Below are 23,482 nucleotides of genomic sequence, written 5' to 3'. Positions count from 1 at the left end.
GAATTTGAGAGGCAGGGTGGGAGGATATGGGGACCAGGGAGGGAAAAATGAAACAGATGAGACCAGGGAGGGAGACAAACCAAAAAGACTCTTAATCTCAGGAAACAAATTGAGGGTTGCTAGAGGGGTGGGATGTAAGAGGGATGGGGTGTCTGGGTTATGGATACTGGGGAGGGTATGTGCTATGGTGAATGCTGTGAATTGTTTAAGACTGATGATTCACAGACCTGTACCCCTGAAACAAATACATTATATGTTATTAAAAAATAATAAAAAATAAAATAAAAAGTGAGATCACACAGTATTTGACTTTTTCTGCCTGACTTACAGCACTTAGCATAATGTCCTTGGGGTCCATCCATGTTGCCACAAGTGGCAGTATTTCTTCCCTTTTTGTGGCTGAATAATATTCCACCGTATACATACATATACTGGATCTTCTTTATCTGTTCATGTGTTAACGGACACTTAACTTGTCTTGGCTGTTCTGAAAAACCACGCGGTGAAGATAAAGGTGCAGACATTTCTTCAACATGGTGTTGTCCTTTCCCTCAGATATACTCTCAGCAGAGCAACTGCTGGATCGTAGGGCAGTTGTATTTTTAACTCTCTGAGGAGCCTCCATACTGTCTTTCACAGAGGCTGCTCAAGGGTTCCTTTTTCTCCACATTCCAGTGAATGAATTGTTATCTCATCTTTTTAAAAATTTTATTAAGTATTTTAATTCCAGCATAGTGAACATACAGTGTTTATACGAGTCTAGGTTGTACAATATAGTGATTCAACACTTTCCTCAAACACTGTGTGCTCATCATGATAACTGCCCTCCTTCATCCCCATCACCTGTTCACCCCATCTCCACCGACCGCCAGTTTGTTTTTTATAGTTCAGAGTATGTTTGTTTCTTTCTTTGTTTCTTCCCTTTGTTTCTTCAATTCCACTATCAGTGAGAAAATATGGTATTTGTCTTTTTCTGACTTATTTCGCTTAGTATATAAATTCACTACATATGCACACATCTTTATCCATTCATCTATCCATGGACACTTGGGCTGCTTCCATAATTTGGCTATTGTTGATAATGCTGTAATAATCATAGGGATGCATGTATCCCTTTGAATTTTTTTTTTGTATTCTTTGAGTACTCAGTAGAGCAACTACCTAATCGTGGCATAGTTTTACTTTTAAGTTTCTGATGAACCTCCACATTGTTTTCCACAGCAGCTGCACTGGTTTGCATTCCCACCGACAGCACAAAAGGGTTCTTCTTCCTCCACATCTTTGCCGCCAACACTTGTTCATTTTAGATTTTAGCCATTCTGACAGGTACCAGGTAATATCTCATTGAAGTTTTGATTTGTATTTCCCCTGATAATCAGTGGTGTTGAACATCTTTTCAAGTGCCTGTTGAAAATCTGCGTGTCTTTTTTGGGAAAATGTCTGTTCATGTCTTCTGCCCAATTTTAAATTGGATTATTTGTTTTGGAAGTGTTGAGTTCTGTAAATTTTTTTTAAAATATATTTTGGGAACTATTCCTTTACTGGGTATGTCATTTGCAAATACCTTCTCCCATTCAAGTAGGCTGCCTTTTCATTTTGTTGACTGTTTGCTTTGCTGTGCAGAAGCTTTCTGTTTTAAGGTAGTGCCAAGGGTTTATATCTGCTTCACTTCCCTTGCCTCAGGAGGCGAATCTAGAAAAACGTGGCTACAGCCGATGTCAGACCTCACTGCCTACGTTCTCTTCTAGGATATTTACGCTTTCTGGTCTCACATTTAGGTCTTTAATCCATTTGAGTTTATTCCTTGTTTATGGTGCAAGAAAGTGATCCAGCTTTCCCCGTACCATTTGTTTTTTGTTTGTTTGTTTGTTTGTTTGTTTTTAAGATAGGAAGGACTGAGCTGTTGCTGGTTTAGGACTGTTTTATAAACCGGGAATATCAAAGTCACAGAAATCTCCCAGACTTTTTTTTCAAAGATTTTATTTATTTGATATATATAGAGAGATCACAAGTTGATAGAGAGGCAAGTAGAGAGAGGGGGGTAAGCAGGATCCCCGCTGAGCAGAGAGACCGATGTGGGGCTCAATCCCAGGACCCTGAGATCATGACCTGAGCCAAAGGCAGAGGCTTAACCCACTGAGCCACCCAGGTGCCCCTCCCCATACCATTTGTTAAGAGACTGTCTTCTTCCAGTTGGGTATTCAGACTCACTGACATTCAGTTGTGGGTTCATTTCTGGGCTCTGTCCTGTTCTACTGATCCTTGTGTCTATTTTTGTGCCAGTGCCGTACTATACAGATTGCTACAGCTTTGTAACATAAAGTCTGGAATTGTGGTACCTCTGGCTTTGTTTTTCTTTTTCAAGACTGTTCTGGTAATTTGGGTCTTTTTGTGGTTCCAAATGAATTTTAAGATAATTTTTATTCTAGTTCTGTGGGAAATGCTATTGGTATTTTGGGAGGGATTGCATTAAATCTGCAGATTGCTTTTAACATTAACAACATTTGTTCTTCCAATCCATGAACACAGGATGTCTTTCCATTTCTTTGTGTCATCTTTAGTTTTTCTCATCAATGTTTTGGTTTTCAGAGTATAGGACTTTCACCTCTTTGGTTAGGTTTATTCCTATGTGCCTTATTATCTTTGGTGCAACTGTAAATGGGATTGTTTTCTTAATCTCTTTTTCTGCTGCTTCATTATTAGCATATAGAAATGCAAGATGTGTGCGTATTGATTTTCTATCCTGCACCTTTCCTGAATTCCTTTATCAGTTCTACTAGTTTTTTGGTGGTGCCTTTCATGTCATCGGCAAACAGTAAAAGTTTTACTCTTCCTTACCAATTTGGATGCTTTTTATTTCTTTTTGCTGTTCCATTGCCGTGGCTAGGTCTTCCAGCATTACGTTGAATAAATGTGGTGAGAGTGGACTTACCTGTCTTTTCCTGATTACAGGGAAAGCTCTCAGTTATTCACCACTGAGTATGAAGACAAGCTCTGGGTTTTAAATATGGCCTTTATTATGTTGAGGCATATTCCCTCTAAACCTACTTTCCTGAGGGCTTTTTTATCATGAATGGGTGTTGCACTTTGTCAAATACTTTTTCTGCATTTACTGAAATGTTCATATTTTTTTGTCTTTTCTCTCATTTATGTGATATATGATATTGTTTGATTTATAAATACTGAACCACCCTTGCATCCTGGCAACAAATCCCATTTGATTGTGGTGAATGATATTTTTAGTGTATTGTTGGACTCCATTTGCTAATACGTTGTTGACGATTTTAGCATTTATGCTCATCAGAAATACTGGCCTTTAGTTCTTTTTCATGGTCTCTTTTCTGGCTTTGGTATCAGGGTGATACCTGCAGAATGAATTTGGAACTTTTCCCCCCTCTTCCATTTTTTGGGGATAGTTTGAGAACAATAGACATTACTCTTCTTTACATGTTTGGTAGAATTTACCATTTGGTCTTGAACTTTCATTTGCTGGCAATTTTTGATACTGATTCAATTTCACTGCTGCTAATTGGTCTGCTCAAGGTTTCTGTTTCTTCCTGATTCAATTTTGGAAGGTTATAGGTTTCTAGAATTTTGTCCACTTCTCGGTTCTCCAACTTGTTGCATATAATTTTTCATAATATCCTCCTATAGTCCCTTGTATTTCTGTGCCAGTTATTTTTTCTCTTTCATTTTTGGTTTTATTTACTTGAGCACTCTTTTGTCTTCAATGAGTGGCTAAAGGTTTATCAATTTTGTTAATCTTTTCAAAGAACCAGCTCCTGGTTTTACTGATCTGTTATACTGCCTTTTTTTAAAAGTTTTTTTTTTTTTTTAAGATTTTATGTATTTATTTGACAGAGAAATCACAAGTAGGCAGAGAGGCAGGCAGAGGGGGAGGAGGAAGCAGGTTCCCTGTCAAGCAGAAAGCCCAATGCGGGGCTCGATCCCAGGACCCTCAGATCATGACCTAAGCCAAAGGCAGAGGCTTAACCCACTGAGCCACAAAGGTGTCCCAAGTTCTGTTTTGTTTATTTCTGCTCTAATCTTTACTAATTACCTCCTCCTAGTAGGTTTGGGGTTTTTTTTTTTTTTTTGTTCTTTTTCTACCTCCATTAGGTATGAGGATGTTTGAGATTCTATAAACTTCCTTCCCAGACCCAGATTTGCAGCATCCTTATCTTTTGTCTTTCTTGATGCTACCATTCTGATAGGCAAGATATGATATCTTAATGTCGCTGTGACTTTCATTTCCCTAACTGATGATGTTGAGTAACTTTTCATGTACCTGTTGGCCATTCCCATATTCATTGGAAAAAATGCATACTTAGGTTTTTTGCCCATTTTTAGTTGAATTATTATTTAATGATTGTTTTAGGCTTTGGGTTTTTTGTTTGTTTGTTTTGTTTTTGCTACTGAGTTATATGAATTCCGTATATATTTTGGATATTAACCCCATATCAGATAGATGTTTTCCCATTCTGTAGGTTGTCTTTAGCCCCACTTATCTGTTCGCTCTTCTGACTGAGCTTTATGTGTCCGATCCAGTAAATTGTTGCTGAGACCCATGTCAGAGACCTTTTATCCTGCTTTCTTCCAGAAGGATTATGTTTTCTGGTCTTACATTTATATCTCTGATGCATTTTGAGATAATTTTTGTGAATTGCCTAAGACAGAGATCAACTTCATTCCTGTACATGTCCATGTCCAATTTTCTCAGCACCATTTAACGAACAGACTATCTTTCCTCCACTTCGCATAACCGACTCCCATTGTCATGTATCAGTTGGTCATATATGCTTATTTATTCCTGGGCTCTAATTCCTCTCCTTTGGCCTATTTGTCTCCTTTTTAAAGCCAGTATCATACTGCTTTGATTAATAGACCCTGAAATTAGAAAGTTAGATTCCTCCTGCTCTATTCTTCACCGGGACTGCTTTCGGTATTTACACTCTTTTGTGGCTCTATATAAATCTTAGGATAGTTTTTTCTACGTCTGTGAAAACATACCACTGGAGTCTTCACAGGAATTGCACTGAATCTTCGAATGGCTTTGGTAGTATTGACATTTTAACATTAATTTCTCCAACCTGTGAATACAGGATACTTCTCCATTGACTTGTGCTTTCTTCAATTTCTTTGATCAATGCCCTGTAGTTTTCAGACTAGCAAACTTTTATTTCCTTGAGTAAATGTATTCCTAAGTATTGTGTTCCTAATATATTCCTAATTTTGTTTTTGATACTACTGTAAATGAAACTGTGTATCTTTATCAGATAATTTATTGTTTGTATATAGAAATAGTGATGATTTTTGTATGTTAACTTTGTATCCTGCAACTACACTGAATTCACTGATAAGACATAGCAATTTTTTGGTGGAGGTCTTTAAGGACCTTCCATATGTAAAATCATGTCATCTGCAAATAGACAGTTTACTTCCTCGTTTCCAGTTCTGATGCCTTTCTTTTTCTCTCTCTTGCTTGACGCTCAGGCTAGGACTTTCAGTACCATGTCTAGGAGTCAAATAGTCAAAGAGGGATGAGAGTGGGCACCCTTGTCTCATTCTTGATCTTAGGGGGAAATGCTTTCAACTTTAGCGTGTTATATAACTTATTTAGGGGGAAGACTGGATAAACCTGGTCAAAACTTATGAATATCGAATTATAAGACAAATAAGTACTGAGGATATAATGTACAACATGGGGACTATAGTCAACATTGCCGTACGACAGATCTGAAAATCACTAAGAGAATAAATCTTAAGACTTCTTAATCTTTTTTGCCCCCTTTAGAAACAGTAAGTTCCATTACAACTGATTTCATGCCCAATACTTAACATATACTAAACACATAGTAGATAGTGGGCAAATTTTAGTGAAATGAATTAATTTTAAACCTAAAATGATGACCCTGGGACAAAAATTGAGCTGTGTACTTTTCTAGACTCCATTTCTGCCACAAACTTCCAATGTAACAATCTAAATGACAAATGATAACATTATGAGGGGAGAAGCAAAATGCAGAAAAAAGCCAAAAAGGGATCAGTGAAAATACATTATTTATAATCCGTTGCAACAGAAAAGTAGACAAACAAGCAGAAGATAATGGTTTAAAATGAATTAGAATTACTGAAAGCTGCAAAAAACCTTCTATACAAGAAAAACTCCAGAAGCTTCTGTAAATGTTTACTCTATTTTTTTTAGTTAAAAAAGCAACATATATAAGAATATAAACTTAGCCATAAACCTCCTAACCCTGAAACCCCACACGTTGCATCTCCACTTCCTCATATCAGGGAGATCATATGATAGTTTTCTTTCTCCGGTTGACTTATTTCGCTAAGCATAATACCCTTTAGTTCCATCCACGTTATTACAAATGGCAAGATTTCATTTCTTTTGATGGCTGCATAGTATTCCATTGTATATATATACACCACTTCTTCTTTATCCATTCATCTGTTGATGGATATCTAGGTTCTTTGCATAGTTCAGCTATGACGGACATTGCTGCTATAAACATCAGGGTGCACGTGCCCCTTCAAATCACTACATTTTTATCATTAGGGTGAATACCCAGTAGTGCAATGCTGGTCATAAGGTAGCTCTATTTTCAGCTTTTTGAGGAACCTCCATGCTGTTTTCCAGAGTGGTTGCACCAGCTTGCATTCCCACCAACAGTGGAGGAGGGTTCCCCTTACTCTGCATCCTCACCAGCATCTGTCATTTCCTGACTTGTTAATTTTAGCTATTCTGACTGGTGTGAGGTGGTATCTCATTGTGGTTTTGATTTGTATTTCCCTGATGCCGAGTGATGTGGAGTACTTTATCATGTGTCGGTTGGCCATGTGGACGTCTTCTTTGTTGAAATGTCTGTTCAAGTCCTCTGCCCATTCATTTCTTATTGGATTATTTGATCTTTGGGTGTAGAGTTTGCTAAGCTCTTTATAGATTTTGGATACTAGCCTTTTATCCGATGTATCATTTGCAAATATCTCCTCCCATTCTGTCAGTTATATTTTGGTTTTGTTGACTGTTTCTTTGCTGTGCAAAAGCTTCTGATCTTGATGAAGTCCCAATAGTTCATTTTTGCCCTTGCTTCCCTTGCATTTGGCGATGTTCCTAGGAAGAAGTTATTGCAGCTGAGGTCAAAGAGATTGATGCCTGTGTTCTCCTCAAGGATTTTGATGGATTCCTTTCTCATATCGAGGCCCTTCATTCATTTTGAGTCTTTTTTCATGTGTGGTGTAAGGAAATTATCCAATTTCATTTTTCTGCATGTGGCTATCCAATTTTCCCAGCACCATTTGTTGAAGAGGCTGTCTTTTTTCCATTGGACATTCTTTCCCGCTTTGTCGAAGATTAGTTGACCATAGAGTTGAGGGTCTATTTCTGGGCTCTCTATTCTGTTCCATTGATCTATGTGTCTGCTTTTGTGCCAGTACCATACTGTCTTGATGATGACAGCTTTGTAATAGAGCCTGAAGTCCAGAATTGTGATGCCACCAACTTTGGCTGTATCAATATTCTGTTGGCTATTCGAGGTCTTTTCTGGTTCCATATAAATTTTAGGATTATTTGTTCCATTTCATTGGGAAAAAATGGGTGGGATTTTCATAGGGATTGCATTAAATACCTAGATTGCTTTAGGTAGCATACACATTTTCACAATATTTGTTCTTCCAATCCATGAGCATGGAACATTTTTACATTTCTTTGTGTCTTCCTCAATTTCTTTCGTGAGTACTTTATAGTTTTCTGAGTATATATTCTTTGCCTCTGTGGTTAGGTTTATTTCTAGGTATCTCATGGTTTTGGGTGCAATTGTAATTGGGATTGACCCCTTAAATTCTCTTTCTTCTGCCTTGTTGGTGTAAAGAAATGCAACGGATTTCTGTGCATTGATTTTATATCCTGACACTTTACTGAATTCCTGTACAAGGTCTAGCAGATTTGGAGTGGAATCTTTTGGGTTTTCCACATATAGTATCATATCATCTGCAAAGAGTGATAGTTTGACTTCTTCTTTGTGGAATTGGATGCCTTTAATTTCTTTTTGTTGTCTGATTGCTGAGGCTAGGACTTCTAGTACTATGTTGACTACCAGTGGTGATAATGGACATCCCTGCCGTGTTCCTGACTTTAGCGGAAGAGCTCTCAGTTTTTCTCCAGTGAGGATGATATTTGCAGTGGGTTTTTCATAGATGGCTTTGGTAGTATTGAGGTATGTGCCCTCTATCCCTACACTTTGAAGAATTTTGATCAGGAAAGGATGCTGTGCTTTGTCAAACACTTCTTCAGCATCTATTGAGAGTATCACATGGTTCTTGTTCTTTCATTAATGCATTGTATCACATTGATTGATTTGCAGATGTGGAACCAACCTTGAAGCCCTGGAATAAATCCCACTTGGTATTGGTGAATAATCTGTTTAATGTACAGTTGGATCCTATTGGCTAGTATTTTGGTGAGAATTTTTGCATCTGTGTTCCTCAAGGATATTGCTCTGTAGTTCTCGTTTTCGATGGGATCCTTTTCTGGTTTGGGGATCAAGGTGATGCTGGCCTCATAAAATCTATTTTTGGGAACAGTTTCAGAATAGGAATTAATTCTTCTTTAAATGTTTGGTAGAATTTCCCTGGGAAGCCATCTGGCCCTGGGCTCTTGTTTGTTTGGAGATTTTTGATGACTGATTCAATCTCCTTACTGGTTATGGGTCTGTTCAGGTTTTCTATTTCTTCCTGGTTCAGTTGTGGTAGTTTATATGTCTTGAGGAATGCATGCATTTTTTCCAGATTGTCAAATTTGTTGGCAGAGTTGCTCATAATATGTTCTTGTAATTGTTTATATTTCTTTGGTGTTGTGATCTCTCCTATTTCATTCGTGATTTTATTTATTTGGGTCCTTTCTCTTTTCTTTTTGATAAGTGTGGCCAGGGGTTTATCAATCTTATTAATTTTTTCAAACAACCAGCTCCTAGTTTCATTGATTCCTTCTATTGTTTTTTGGTTTCTATTTCATTGATTTCTGCTCTGATCTTTAGGATTTCTCTTCTCTTGCTGGGTTTAGGCTTTCTTTGTTGTTCTTTCTCCAGCTCCTTTAGGTGTAGGGTTAGGTTGAGACCTTTCTCGTTTCTTGAGAAAGGCTTGTATTGCTATATAGTTTCCTCTCAGGACTGCCTTTGCTGTGCCCCACAGATTTTGAACCGTTGTGTTTTCATTATCATTTGTTTCCATGAATTTTTTCAATTCTTCCTTAAATTTCCTGGTTGACCCATTCATTCTTTAGAAGATGCTCTTTAGTCTCCATGTATTTGAGTTCTTTCTAAATTTTCTCTTGCGATTGCGTTCTAGCTTCAGAGCATTGTGGTCTGAAAATATGCAGGGAATGATCCCAATCTTTTGATACCGGTTGAGACCTGATTTGTGACCCAGGATGTAATCTATTCTAGAAAGTGTTCCATGTGCACTAGAGAAGAATGTGTATTCTGTTGCTTTGGGACGGAATGTTCTGAATATATCTGTGATGTCCATCTGGTCCAGTGTGTCATTTAAGGCCTTTATTTCCTTGCTTATATTTTGCTTGGATGATCTGTCCATTACGGTGAGGGGAGTGTAACATCCCCTACAATTATTGTATTATTGTTGATGTGTTTCTTTGGTTTTGTTAATAATTGGTTTATATAGTTTACTGCTCCCATGTTAGGGGCATAGATATTTAAAATTGTTAGATCTTCTTGTTGGACAGATATAGTATCCTCATCTCTTATTACAGTTTTTGGCTTAAAATCTAATTGCTGATATAAGGATTACCACCCCAGCTTTCTTCTGATGTCCATTAGCATGGTAAATTATTTTCCACCCCCTCACTTTAAATCTGGAGGTGTCTTTGGGTCTAAAATGAGTTTCTTATAACAGCATATTGATGGGTTTTGTTATTTTATCCATTCTAATACCCTGTGTCTTTTGATTGGGGCATTTAGCCCATTTACATTCAGGGTAACTACTGAGAGATATGAATTTAGTGCAATTGTATTGCCTGTAAGGTGACTGTTACTGTATATTGTCTCAGTTCCTTTCTGATCTACTACTTTTAGGGTCTCTCTTTGCTTAGAGGACCCCTTTCAATATTTCCTGTACAGCTGGTTTGGTGTTTTCTAATTCTTTCAGTTTTTGTTTGTCCTGGAACCTTTTTATCTCTCCTTCTATTTTCAATGATAGCCTAGCTGGATATAGTATTCTTGGCTGCAGGTTTTTCTTGTTTAGTGCTCTGAATATATCATTCTAGTTCTTTCTGGTCTGTCAGGTCTCTGTGGATAAGTCTGCTGCCAATCTAATATTTTTACCATTGTATGTTACAGACTTCTTGTCCCGGGCTGATATCAGGATCTCTTTGTCGCTAAGACTTGTAAATTTTATTATTAGATGACGGGGTGTGGACCTATTCTTAATGATTTTGAGGTGGGTTCTCTGAACTTCCTGGATTTTGATGCTTGTTCCCTCTGCCATATTAGGGAAATTCTCTACAATAATTCTTTAGAATATAGCTTCTGCTCTCCCTTTCTTCTTCTTCTGGAATCCCAAATATTCTAATGTTGTTTCATCTTATGGTTTCACTTATCTCTCGAAATCTCTTGAATTCTCCCCTCGTGGTCCAGTAGTTGTTTGTCTCTCTTGTGCTCAGCTTCTTTATTCTCTGTCATTTGGTCTTCTATATCACTAATTCTCTCTTCTGCCTCATTATCCTAGTAGTAAGAGCCTCCATTTTTTATTGCACCTTATTAATAGCTTTTTTGATTTCAACTTGGTTAGATTGTACTTCTCCAGAAAGCACTTTTATTTCTATGGACAGGGTTTCTCTAATATCTTCCATGCCTTTTTTTGAGCCTGGTTAGAACCTTGAGAATCGTCATTCTGAACTCTAGATCTGACATATTACCAATGTCCATACCGATTAGGTCCCTATCCTTTGGTACTGTCTCTTGTTCTCTTTTTTTGTGGTGAGTTTTTCCGCCTTGTCATTTTTCCCAGCATTTGGGAGATTTTTAAACAAAATTCATGTATTTTAAATACTGTTCTAATATGAGAAGATATCAAACATAGTCATACTGACCTCCAATGTTCTCACTTCTTCATGCACCCCTTCTGATATTACCAGCATTGTCAACTAATAGTTTTTTACATTAGAAGCCAAAAGGGGACATGGCTGATAGTCAAGGTAATTCATGATTCTTCCTGAACATAACTGAAATACTGAAATGGTATTAGGGATGTAAAACTCTATTCCATCTTAGAATGTTACCACAACATTCATTACCTCCTAATATTTATTAATTTTATATTCATACCTTAATCCTTATATAGATGTTAAACAGGTTAGTAATCTGAGCCTTGATGAGTACCAGCTGGGCCTGTCAAATGTAGCTTGCATAAAAATCAGCATAAAATATAAAACTTACTAGAATAATTCATGACCTAGAAAAATTTTTTCTTCCTGAGGTTTTTCCCAAATGCAAGTATGGCCATGAATGTAACCTCAACCCTTCCAGGGAATTTTTACATGTTCTCTAAAAGAAAACATCATGTCACAAAAGAAACAAGCACTACCTCCAATTCACAAACATCACTTTAAAATCAATTGTTTAGAATTCAGGATCAGAGGTCCACCTTCAAAAGGCAATTTGCCTCACAACCACAGGTAGAACTTCATGAGTTTAAAATGAAAGTGTTATAAAAGCAATAAAATTAAGCCAAAACAGTAAAGACTGCAGAAATTTAAATCTCTGAAGACATGGGGTGGATCATTTTTCCCCAAACCCCTTCTCTGTCAACACAATGCAGAGTGGTCCACTGCAATGTGGATCCCCCACAGCCCACTATGGCTTCAAGACTCCAGCCTGGACTACGCTCGACCTCATCGCCAGACTCACTAGAAGGAGCAAAAAATTACTAGTCTCTTCTTCTACTTGTTCGACTGCAAGGTCCTCAGAAACGTAATCATTTAGTGCCTCAACCGCACTTCACACTTAGTTTGCTGGGTAAGTGAAAAGACAAGGTACTGTGAGGGATTTAAAAATATGTATTACATAATCCCTTCCCTCTTGAAGCTTTTAAATGAGTAGTAGGGAGACAGGAAGAGTGTACGAGTAGTTCCAGTATCGTGCACGACATGAAAACCCAGGGCAGTGACAAACAGAGGTTCACCTGGAGGTTGACAATCCAACCTTCCTTCCGTTGTTTGTTTATTTGTTCACTCAAAAATGTTTATAGACTCCTCCCGCCATACATCCAGAGTGCTGCTGGTAAGGGATACAAACAGCCATGGAGATGCTGTCTGGGGACTTCGAACAACTAGATGCTGGACCTCCAGCAATCCTTCAGCTCCCCATGGCGCAAATGAACTCGGCTGCCTAGTCTTCACTAGTCATCATCAGATGTAAAGGGTCAATATATATGAAATTCCTTGGAAATGACAACTGTTCTACGGTCACAGAATCCTGAGGCATTGTAAACATCACCACAGTTTAACTAAAATACGCCACACATTCTCCATGTCTTAAGCATTTGCCTCTGCACACTAAGCAAGTAGGTGCTCAATAAAAAAACCTAAATGAAGAAAATGAAGAATGAAGAAAAGCTAGCTGTTTTAACAGTATGAAGTCATCATTAAAAGATACACTTGCAAGCAGTATGAAAGCTGGCCATTTTAAAAGCAAACATAATTTTGTAACATAAATAATCATCTTATTCATTTGTTTAAAAAATCTGAATTTTGAAACATAGTGTTTCTCTAAACAGAATACACCTTTACACGCTTTCCCCCACAGTACAGATCATTTCCACATGAGGCTGGTTTATCAGTGGTTAAGAAATAAATAAAATACGCATTTAGTGAGTACTTACAGGGTATAAAGCACTGTGCAAGTTATTTACTCCAGCACAGTTTTACTTGGTTCATTTTCTTTTATTAAACTGACACAAAATGAAATAATCTTGACAGGCCTGTCCCACTCATTTCCAAGTAACTATTCTCCCAGAACTTCTAACTGTTTCACTTTGTTCCTGGGTCCACCAGGGAGATGGAAACAGTTCCAAAAACCCTTTCCACAAAAATGTCCTTCTGCAAAGCATTTTCAATGAAGCAGTTTGGAAAGAGAATCAGGCCTAGTCGAGGAGAACACAAAATGAAAAAAAAAAAAAAAAAAAAAACCAATGAGGAGGGAGGAAGGGGAAAGAATCAAATTGCTTTTTTAACTGACCACTATCTTAATCCATAATTACATAAATTAAATAAAGATATTTCACTGGCTTTCTGTATTTCAAAGAAAACCGGGCAATGCCATTCACGAGATTCGGCGCATCTTGCTCCTGCGTGTCTGCCAGGGCTGCACTACAGAAAGTACGGAACATAATAAAGTGGGCGTCTTGAGACACATGCTCGTGACAAACTCCGGGGGAAGAAGGGGTTCCATTGCGTCCCCACGACTAGATGGGAAGCCGCAAGTCACACCTCATTCAACCTCTCTTCGTTCCTGATCCCAGCAACAGTCTGAGCCCCCCTCGGGGCCACCAGCAAGATCATCTCTGTCCCATGACAATCTTCTTCGGGATAACGGAGCATTGCTTCAGTTACACTCCGCTATCCTCAATAATCACGTAGCTTCTGAGTGTATGTACTCAACAGTTGAAGGTGTTATTTGAGTAACTTAGAAAACACATTTGAAAGATAAGGAATGACACATTCTAATATTTATAAAAAATCCAAGAGTTAACTGTCTTTGTAACACTAAAACAGTATGTGAAACTGTTCATTTTCTAGGACGCATCCTCGGTTCCCTATCTCCCAAATACCATGTGGTCTTACACCACGTGCTTATCTGTCATTATCCTGCAAGTTGATATGTGCATCAAGCACAACACAGGCATACTTCGGAAGTGTCAAATGTTTCACATTGTTTTAAAATGTTTGAGGACTGTGATAGCTGAGAGATGCCATGTCAAGCTCGGTTTTTAATATTAAACATGATGGTTGTTTTTTAAAGAATATGTCTCTCTGGCCTATTTATATTTCTCTCTCCTTCTCCCTTCCCCCACCTCAATCCATACACAAATGTGTGCGTGCACACCACACACACACACACACTCATGCACGTGTACTTTATTTTAAGTGGGTGTGAGAAGCCCGGTGCGGGGCTCAAACACACAACCCTGAAATCAAGACCCAAGATGAGATCAAGAGTCAGATGTCTAACCAGCTGAGCCACCCAGATGTCCCTACATGTACCTTAAAATCTGATTTGTGCTTTGATGCCAAAAGCTCTCTCCTAGAAAGGTTTATCTCTTTAATATAAAAATTATGTCAGAAAATCACAGAAACTTTGAAAACTGGAAGAAAATCTGCTCCAAGCAGCATACTAGTACCATGCTTCTAACAGCATAAAATTTTAATCGTGATCATTTTTAAACTACTGACATTTTTAAACTTTATAGCATTTTGTTACACTAAATAAATTTCCAGAAAAACAGCATCTATTTTTGTTTTTAACATAAAAGTTCTTCGTAGTTAAAATCATGCGACATAAATTTCTACTATAAGAATATTCATAGAAATAAGAAGTCCTACTTAGCCAAATATAAGTTCATTTAAAATTAAAATTATACTACACTATTCAAATCCAATCAAACCCAATGTATTAATACATATTCAACTTGGGGGGGGATTTATTTCACTTCATATCCCCTTCAAGCCTACATTTCTTTTTTTATAAATATAACAGCATCTTAAGTTCGAGTGTGAACAAAATATCTAATGCAAAGTCAGTAGTTCGTTACCTACGGTGTCCACAAAAAAAAAACTGTTTAAAGATTTCATTTGCAAAATGTAGTAATATAAATATATTTTTGAAATATAAAGAACATTTGTATAATCATTAATGACAACCATTAAATAAAATCAAGTCTAATACTGACTTCTGAATTTTTCAATATGGTCATGTCTACTTTTTCAAGAGTTCTCTGCAAGTTTTTTTGAGTCAAGGATCTTATTTTTTTCCCCTCATTCTAACTTATTTTATCTTTTTAAACAGAATAAAACTTTTGTAGAATTGAAATGCTAATTTTATCAACTTTGTATGTTACTTTCCATTAGTTTTCTTGTCACTATAAACTAGAAAATGAACTGCACACAAACTGAATGAGATCTTACCTTCTGGTTTGTTGTTTTTCCTCTTCAGCCATTTTTCTACAGTCTCTGCACTAACACTTTCAGATACAAACTCATCTAACACCTGGGGATGGAGAGAAAGATACGCCTTCACTTTTTCATCTGTCAAACCTGTAAAAGAATTAGAAAAAATAAAATTAATCTAGATGACACCTCCATAAGCATCAAAAATACAGAAAAGCGACACATTATGCTAAGATTGATTTAAGATATAGAACGAATGGAAAGATGTATGTACACACAATGAAATATTATTCACTCATGAAGAGGACTAAGTTCAGAGATACATGTTACGACACAGAGGAACCCTGAAAACAATATGGCAAGTGAAAAAGGCTAGACACAAAGGACAATTATTGCATGATTCCACTTACATGAAATATCTAGAACAGGCAACCTCGTAGAGACAGTAGGTTTAGGATTTACAAGGAGCTGAGGGAGGGGAGCATGGGGAAATATTACTTATTAGGTACAGAATTCTGTTTGGGGGGAAATATTACTTATTAGGTACAGAATTCTGTTTTGGGTGAAAGCCAAGTTTTACAAGTGGACAGAGGTAATGGGTACAGTACATGTGGAGAGTATAATTACTGCCACTGAATGATACACTTGAAATAGTTAAAATGGCAAAATTAATGTTATTTTGCCACTATGAAAAAAAGAGCAAAAAGACAAAGTTTAAACCTTTAGCAATTTTAAACTGTGGACGTTATATCATGTGACACAGCTGTTTTCCAGGAGCAAATCCCAGTGTTGTCCTGGAGCCAATGGTGCACTCCAGTGGGGGAGAGGCAAGGAGAGGCAGGCTCTACAAAGTAGTTAGATCTTCCCGTAAATAGTCACCATGGCTTCAACTCCCGAGATAACTGAAACTCTTAGCCAGAGAACCAAACAGGAAAATGCGGTGCTGATACATTTTAGGGGCTAAAGCAATGTTTATGGAATAGATTATCTTTCATTGTTAACAGCACAAATTCTCCTTTCTCTCAGGGGCACTGAACCCAATGATATAAGTAGTACTCAGCTCCGATCAATCAACATTCGTTCCTCGGTATTACATGTACAAAGTCAGTTTTCACTGAAATAACTTTTTGGTCTAATAACAACTACTGAATGTACATAGGAGTTTCAAACAAAGTACTTTGGCATATTTTCCCATTGAACATATAAAATTATATATTTTGAAATTAGTGCTCATATTGGTACGCCATTCACTGAACAACTCCAAATCAATAATTATTGATCAATAATTATTACTCTGCGATCAATAATTATTACTCTGCGATGGCAATTATTTTTACTACTATATCCTCTCCGTGAATTATTCAGTAAATGACTACCATCCTCAGGGATGTCGGGTAAAAAAGGAGGTAGAAAATCTATCCTTTCAGAGACAGAAAATGAAGCATATCTTTATGACTCCAGGGAACAGGCTGCACGTTCCCACCACCAGACAAGCCACAGAATTAACATGTGTTAATTAATTCTGCTGGGGACTAGAGTCACAACTGTTACGATTCCTCAACAGAATGGTACAGTTGAGAAGGCAAATAATTTTTTTTTCAATGAATTCATTACGTGTACAATCAATGTAAACTACAGACAGATAAGGATATATAATTATATAGTTGTACTAGAAAAAGAAAAATAAGACCCCTGTCTAGGCTCACATAGCAGAAGAGCTCCGGTGATGTAAAATTCCCTTTGAGAAATTCTAGAAGGTGCTGAAGATGAAAGCCTGAGTAAAGTAAGAGTTCTCCTGGCAGAGTAGATGACCATCCTCAGATACGAGAGGCACAGGATACTGAAGTAACTAATAGCTGCTTTGACCTCAGGAAGACAGAAACGCGGATCTCACCTTCCCTTCAATCATGTCCTTCAGCCTTTCACAGTGGTGCATAGTTGACACCAGATCCCGTCTTAAACCTTCGTCACTTTTGCAACACAACACTGTACTGTTCTTATCCTACATTCCATTTTGCCCTTTACCTCTGCTTTCTCTTTAGTAATCTATAATGACAGCAACAAAGTCTGAATCAGGAATAGCAATATATTCCTCGGATATTCCTCCATCTTGACTCAAAACTAAATGAGTCATATCTGTCCCACTTCCTCCCAAAGTGACTTCAACTCTCAGCTCTATTCTCTCCGTGACCAGTACTGTCCGTTTCCCCAGAGACCCAGGCCGCAAATATAAAGTCGTAATTGACTCATCCCCCCATCATCTCATTCATTGTAGGGCACAAATATGCAAGTCCTGTTTGCCATATTACATATCAGATTAAAGGACTTGTATCTAAAATATACGAAGAACACTTAAAAGTCAACAAGAAGATAACAGACCAATTAAAAAGGAGTCAAAGATCTGAACGGACATTTCATCAAAGAAGATAGAGATATGATATATAAGCACACGAAAAGATGTTCATCTGTCATTAGTGAACCGAAGTTAAAACAAAAGTTAGACTCTACTACATACCTATTAGAATGGCTAAAATCTGAAAACTGACTGTCAATTTTGGCAAGGATATGGAGCACCAAAAATTCTCACTCGCTGCTAATAAGAATGCAAAATGGCAGTCACTTGGAGTCTGACAGTTTCTAATAAAGCTAACTATAATCTTACTATATGACCTAGCAATCACACTACTAAGTACTTACTCAACTGACTTGATGACTTACGTGCACACAAAAATCTGCGTGTCAATGTTCACAGCAGTTTTACTCACTGCCATCCAAAACAGAAAGTACCAAAGCAGTCCTGTAATAGGCGGAGGGAAATCTGTACAATTATATATTATTTGGCAATAAAGAGAAATAAGCTAACAAGGGGTGCCTGGGTGGCTCAGTGGGTTAAGCCTCTGCCTTTGGCTCAGGTCATGATCTCAGGGTCCTGGGATCAAGCCCCACATCGGGCTCTCTGCTCAGCAGGGAGCCTGCTTCCTCCTCTCTCTCTGCCTGCTTTTGATCTCTGTCTATCAAATAAATAAATAGAATCTTAAGAAAAAAATAAAATAAAAAAGAGAGAGAAAGGAGTTAACATGCCCTGAAAAACATGATTAGGCTTAAATGCATATCGCTAAGTACAAAAAGGGACTATGAAAAGGCTGTATATTATGTAATTATAATTATACAACATTATGGAAAAGCCAAAACTATAGTGAAAGAAAGTAAAAAGATCATTGGCTGCTAGATGCTCGAGGAGAAGGGAGAAAGACTGAATGAATGAAAGACTGAAAGAGTGCATCTGTTAGGGTGGTGAACCGATCCCATATGATACCATAATGGTGAATAAGTGACACCATGTGTTTGCCAAAACCCATAGACGCTGTAAAATTTTAAGAAACCGTTTAGAAAGTCAGGCTATCCCAGAATGGAAGGCAGGATATGGCAAAAAAATCTAAATGTATGACAAATGTACAAAACATTCCTGAGGGGGTGGGGGGTAAGGTGCTGACCGGAGTAACCTTAGAAATCAGTGGAATCTGTATGGCTGGAAGCAATCACTGCACTCTAGTTGACAAAGTTGTCTCACGGCAGGTAGAGTTTAACAATTCTCACATCACTATTCATGAACCCCGAAACTGAACAATTAAATAAGTAGACGGTGGGAATGAGGCTTCTCAGTGGCAGAGTTGGAGGTTAGAGATAAACAAAAGGAGTCTAGAAAAATCGACAGGGTAACAGATTAGAGTCTGACACGTCCATATGAACTCATATTTAGCTTAATATGGATACGGACGGCTACCAGGAGATAGACTCTGTACAGACTCAGGTCAGTACACACACACGCATTTCCCTGCTTGTTAGCCGAGAGGACCTACAAGCAACAACACACCAGGACCAGCTCCAGGATTCTGATCTCACTCTCCAATAAAAGGAACCTCAGCTGCGTGGAGAAATGGGGGAGTCTAGAACAAGTCCACGAGATCTATGATGAGCTCAGAGCATCTTGTTTCCATAAAAGAAGGGTTACGTGTGTGTACATGCGATACACACAAAATGATGGGATATGCCAAAAGGATACAAAAGTTGATTGAAGGCTCTCCCAATGATACACACATCCGAGTAACATCTGAGTAACAAAATAAAGCAGTTTTGGATAATAATCCAAAAAAATAAAATAATATCCATGCTATGGTTCCAGTGTTTGTGTCCTGCCCCTCCATATTCATATGTTAAACTCCTAATTCCCAAAAGTGATGGCATTACTAGGTAGAGTCTCTGGGGAAGCTTAAATGGTTAGGGTGGAACCCACATCAGGGCTTTATAGAGAGGCTCCAGAGATCCCTAGACCCCCCTGCCACGTGAGGATATAAAAAGTCCATGACCTAAAAGAAGGCCCTCAGTCAAGTAAGCAAGTGCAATGACCTTACACCTCCCACCCTCAGAAATGTGAGAAATAAACGCCCTTGTTTCCAAGCCACGCAGCCTGCAGTATTTTGTGACAGCAGCCTGAGTGGACTAAAGTAATCCAGGAGTCCTTACTGATGTAGATGAAGGCCTGAATGAAGAAACAGAGAACAAATATCCCACACAGAAGAATTCCAAATAATGTATGTAGATACTCTGCCCTCCAGGAGGCACAGCATAACTTCCCACTCCTTGACACTTACTTTGTATAAATTAACCAAAACAAAATTTTGAAAGATCAATTCAGTCATAAATGAGTTATGACGTCTAAGTAAACTTCTAGACTAAAATAAATAGATAAATAAAATAATTAAATCCTGGATTTAAGTATGTGGAAGAGAATGAAATGCCAAATACACCATTTTGGTTGTAAACTCCATTTAGAATTCCAAAGAGTATCAAATAGATTTATATCTCAAATGTCTCAAAAGATCTAAGTATTATTCTCTTCCCAAATTACCATTCATACTTCAAGAAAATCACGACCCCCTTCAATGGGAGAATGGTAGGAAGAGGCATTCTTACCTGGTGATTAGATCCTCATCTCACCTACTGGTCTGGGCATGAACCTGGACAAAGAGCCTCATGTCTCTCAGCCTGGCTTCTTGTTTGTATGGGAATGAGACCTGAACTATAGGAACAGCACCATCTATCACAGGGTCATTAGAATAGTTCAGTAAGGTGATCCACAGACAGCATTTTCTACCTGTATGAAGCCAATACTAGAATTTGTGTAGAGGCTCAAATCATAGTTCTGTAACTTTCACTTCTTTAAAACTCCAAACTTTCTAATACTTCCATTTTTTAAGCCTTTTTTAAAAAGGTTTAATTTTTAAGTAATCTCTATAACCAACATGGGGCTCCAACTCACAACCCCAAGACCAAGAGTTTCACACTCCACCAACTGAGGAGCCAGGTGCCCCTAAAACTTCCATTTTCATTTTAGCATTTAATGTATGCTCAGTGTCCTCAGTCATCAAAAGCAATCTCTCTTACTTTTTTAGTAACGTGTTATTCACTTTTACTTCCTATTAACATCCAGTTTTGCAAAGAAACTTTGGGGCAATACAGAATCAACCCAGAATAAGATACTGAAATAACAATGATCCACACTCTTGGAAAATGGTACATGTATGGATGACAAAACATGTGTCTTTTGTTTTTGTCTTGACTTTGATTTAATGCTTCCATTGCTTCCCATGCCGTATACATCTTGGTATGTCAAAAAGAAAGAAAGAAAGAAAGAAAGAAAGAAAGAAAGATGACTCAGCAGTTTGTTTTTTGGTTTTTTTTGTTTGTTTGTTTGTTTTGAGAATAAACCCAACAAAAGCAAGGTCAGACCAGAGTTGTCATTAGGATGCACTAGCAACTGATGATTTTAAAAATTTGCCACTAGAAATCCATACAATGAATCATTCAGATTCCAAGGTAACATGGACTTCTGAAACAATGTATTTTTTAAAAATACTTCATTTCTACTAATAAGCTATGTTCTTTCATCTGTGCAACATTTATTTATTTCATTCGCCTACATCTGGCAGGGATGCTGAGGAGCAGGGCTGGGTCAAAGTCGCAGTGACAGAAGGGACGCACAGGATACTGACAGACTGAGCAGACGGAGTTAGAGACAGTTGGATGAATTTCACTATTCTCACAATGCCCACTGAAAATGCCATGAAGGGTTACAACCTAAATAAAACCAAACCAACAGCAGCAGAGTGGCACATGCCATGCACAGATTTAGCACTGAACCTGAAGGCACATAACAAAGGGCAAAATAAAGACTGATAAATATTTTTATAAAGACAATGGTGTGTCTAGTAACTAAGCCGACAACCTGTGGAACAGGTAACGGGTTTATTCTGATGCTGAGTAACTGTCTTCAAGAAATAGACAAACAAGCAGATAAGAGCCACAGCAACACCTCCTACTTCAATATCTTATTACCGGACCACAATGAAAAGGATTAGCTTCATTTGTGTTTCAATCCGTGGTGATGCAAAGTATCAGCGACCAAATACTACTGTCAATGATCATTCACTTTTCATCTTTTTTTTAAACCTAGGAGCAGGAGGCTTTCTTCCATCTCAGCAGAAATCTTGCAGCTTCTGATAATGTAACACAACGGCACACTGCCCTTTTGGTTACCACTGTCTGTAACACATATTCTGTTTATTCCGATGGAGACTGGGTGTGTACAGATACACACACATATGTATACAAATTTAAACTTGTTGTAAAACCATACAAATATAATGGGCTCTCATTGTTTCTATAACCAACTTCAACAATAATCAACTCATAGCCAATATTTTCCATTTGTACCTCCTAACCCCACCCACTCTCTTCTAATTTTGAAACAATCTCATACATCATTTCAACATTCATATATGCCAATGTATATCTCTAAAAAACAAGAACTATCCTAACCACAAATATTAGTATTAAATCCCCAGAGAAATTTATCATTAGTTTTAATACCATCAACATCCACATGTTGAAGTTTCCATTATTCAATGAATGAACCTGGACCCAGGTAAGGTCTGTATGCTGCAGTTGGAGCTGTGTGGAATTTTCTAGGTCTCTTTCATCCTATAAGTTCCCCTCCATCTCTTTGGTTTTCACCGTTATAATTTATTATTGAAGCAAAGACATCTTTAGTTCCATGTTTCTCTACAGTAGGCATTTTTCTGACTGCATCCCTGTGGCGGTGTTTACCACGTTTATCTGCTCCTTGCCTTTCCTGAAGGCTGAAATTAGATCTAGAGACCTGAACAAAGTGAGGTTGAATCTGGAGGTGGGTAGGCAAGGTTTAAAGTGGTACTGCGTGCTTCTGTCAAAAGGTTTATGCCATCTGGCTGTCTCTGTTGTGCTATTAGCACCATCTATGATCCAACAGTTACTGATTCATTAGGGCTTGAACAGAGTGGCTTCCTAATTCTGTAATGTCATCTTCATTTATTAGCTGAAATAGTACAAGGAGAAACTTAGTTTCATCGACTGTTTAGTCATATAAATAAGACAGAATAAATGCTTAATTTATTTCCCTTTATTTAGGAGTTTTCACAGTGAGTTGGTTCAGTAGCATTCCCCTGTAGGTGAGCAACTAAAAAAATTAGTATTATTATGAAATCACAGATTTGAAAAAATTTGGTCTGTTTCTTCAATTGTAATTATAGGCCCAAGTTGGAGATATTGTGGGTTTGGTTCCAGACCACAGCAAGAAAGCAAATACTACAATAAAGTGAATCAATTTTTTTTTTTAACTTCCTAGTGCACGTAAAAGTTACGTTACACTATATTGTAGGCTGTTAAGCATGCAATTAGCATTATGTCTAAAAATACAAGGTATGTACCTTAATTAAAAAATACTTTATTCCTTAAAAAATGCTAACGGCTATCTGGGCTTTCAGCGACACATGATGTTTTTGCTGGTGGAGGGTCTTCTTGCCTCGACACTGATGGTTCCCAACTGAGCCGAGTGGCGGCTGCTGAAGGCCAGGGCGGTTGTGTCGAGTTTTTAATAGTAAGACAACGAAGTCTGCTGCACTGACTGACTCGTCCTGTCAGAGATATGTTTCTGGAGCACACAGTTCTGTGTAAGAGCAACCTACCCACAGGAGGACTTCCTTCAAAACCAGAGCCAGTCCCTCAGCCCCTGCTGCTGCTGTACCAGCGAAGTCTGAGTCATCCCCTAAGTCCCTGCTGTCACTTCAACAATCCTCGCAGTTCTTCACCAGGAACAGATTCAATCTTCAGAAACAGCATTCTTTGCTCACCCGGAAGCAGCGACTCCTCGCCCTCAAACTTCCGTTGTGAGATAGCAGCAGAGCGGTGCCCTCTTCA

The 23,482-nt window shown here is 37.9% G+C and overlaps 1 protein-coding gene across 2 annotated transcripts in view; it reads right to left on the bottom strand.

Moving 5' to 3' along the window:
• Positions 1-23,482, bottom strand: part of PDE10A (phosphodiesterase 10A) — a 573,461-nt gene that overhangs the window by 160,266 nt on the left and 389,713 nt on the right. For both annotated transcript variants that reach the window (XM_046006911.1, XM_046006910.1), the window contains one exon: positions 15,206-15,334. In XM_046006911.1, the coding sequence (XP_045862867.1) occupies positions 15,206-15,334 (129 nt within the window). The remainder of the gene's footprint in view (positions 1-15,205; positions 15,335-23,482) is intronic.

This window comes from Meles meles, chromosome 5, assembly GCF_922984935.1.
Source record: "Meles meles chromosome 5, mMelMel3.1 paternal haplotype, whole genome shotgun sequence".
Taxonomy (NCBI): domain Eukaryota; kingdom Metazoa; phylum Chordata; class Mammalia; order Carnivora; family Mustelidae; genus Meles; species Meles meles.
This window is presented reverse-complemented; position numbering and strand designations above follow the sequence as displayed.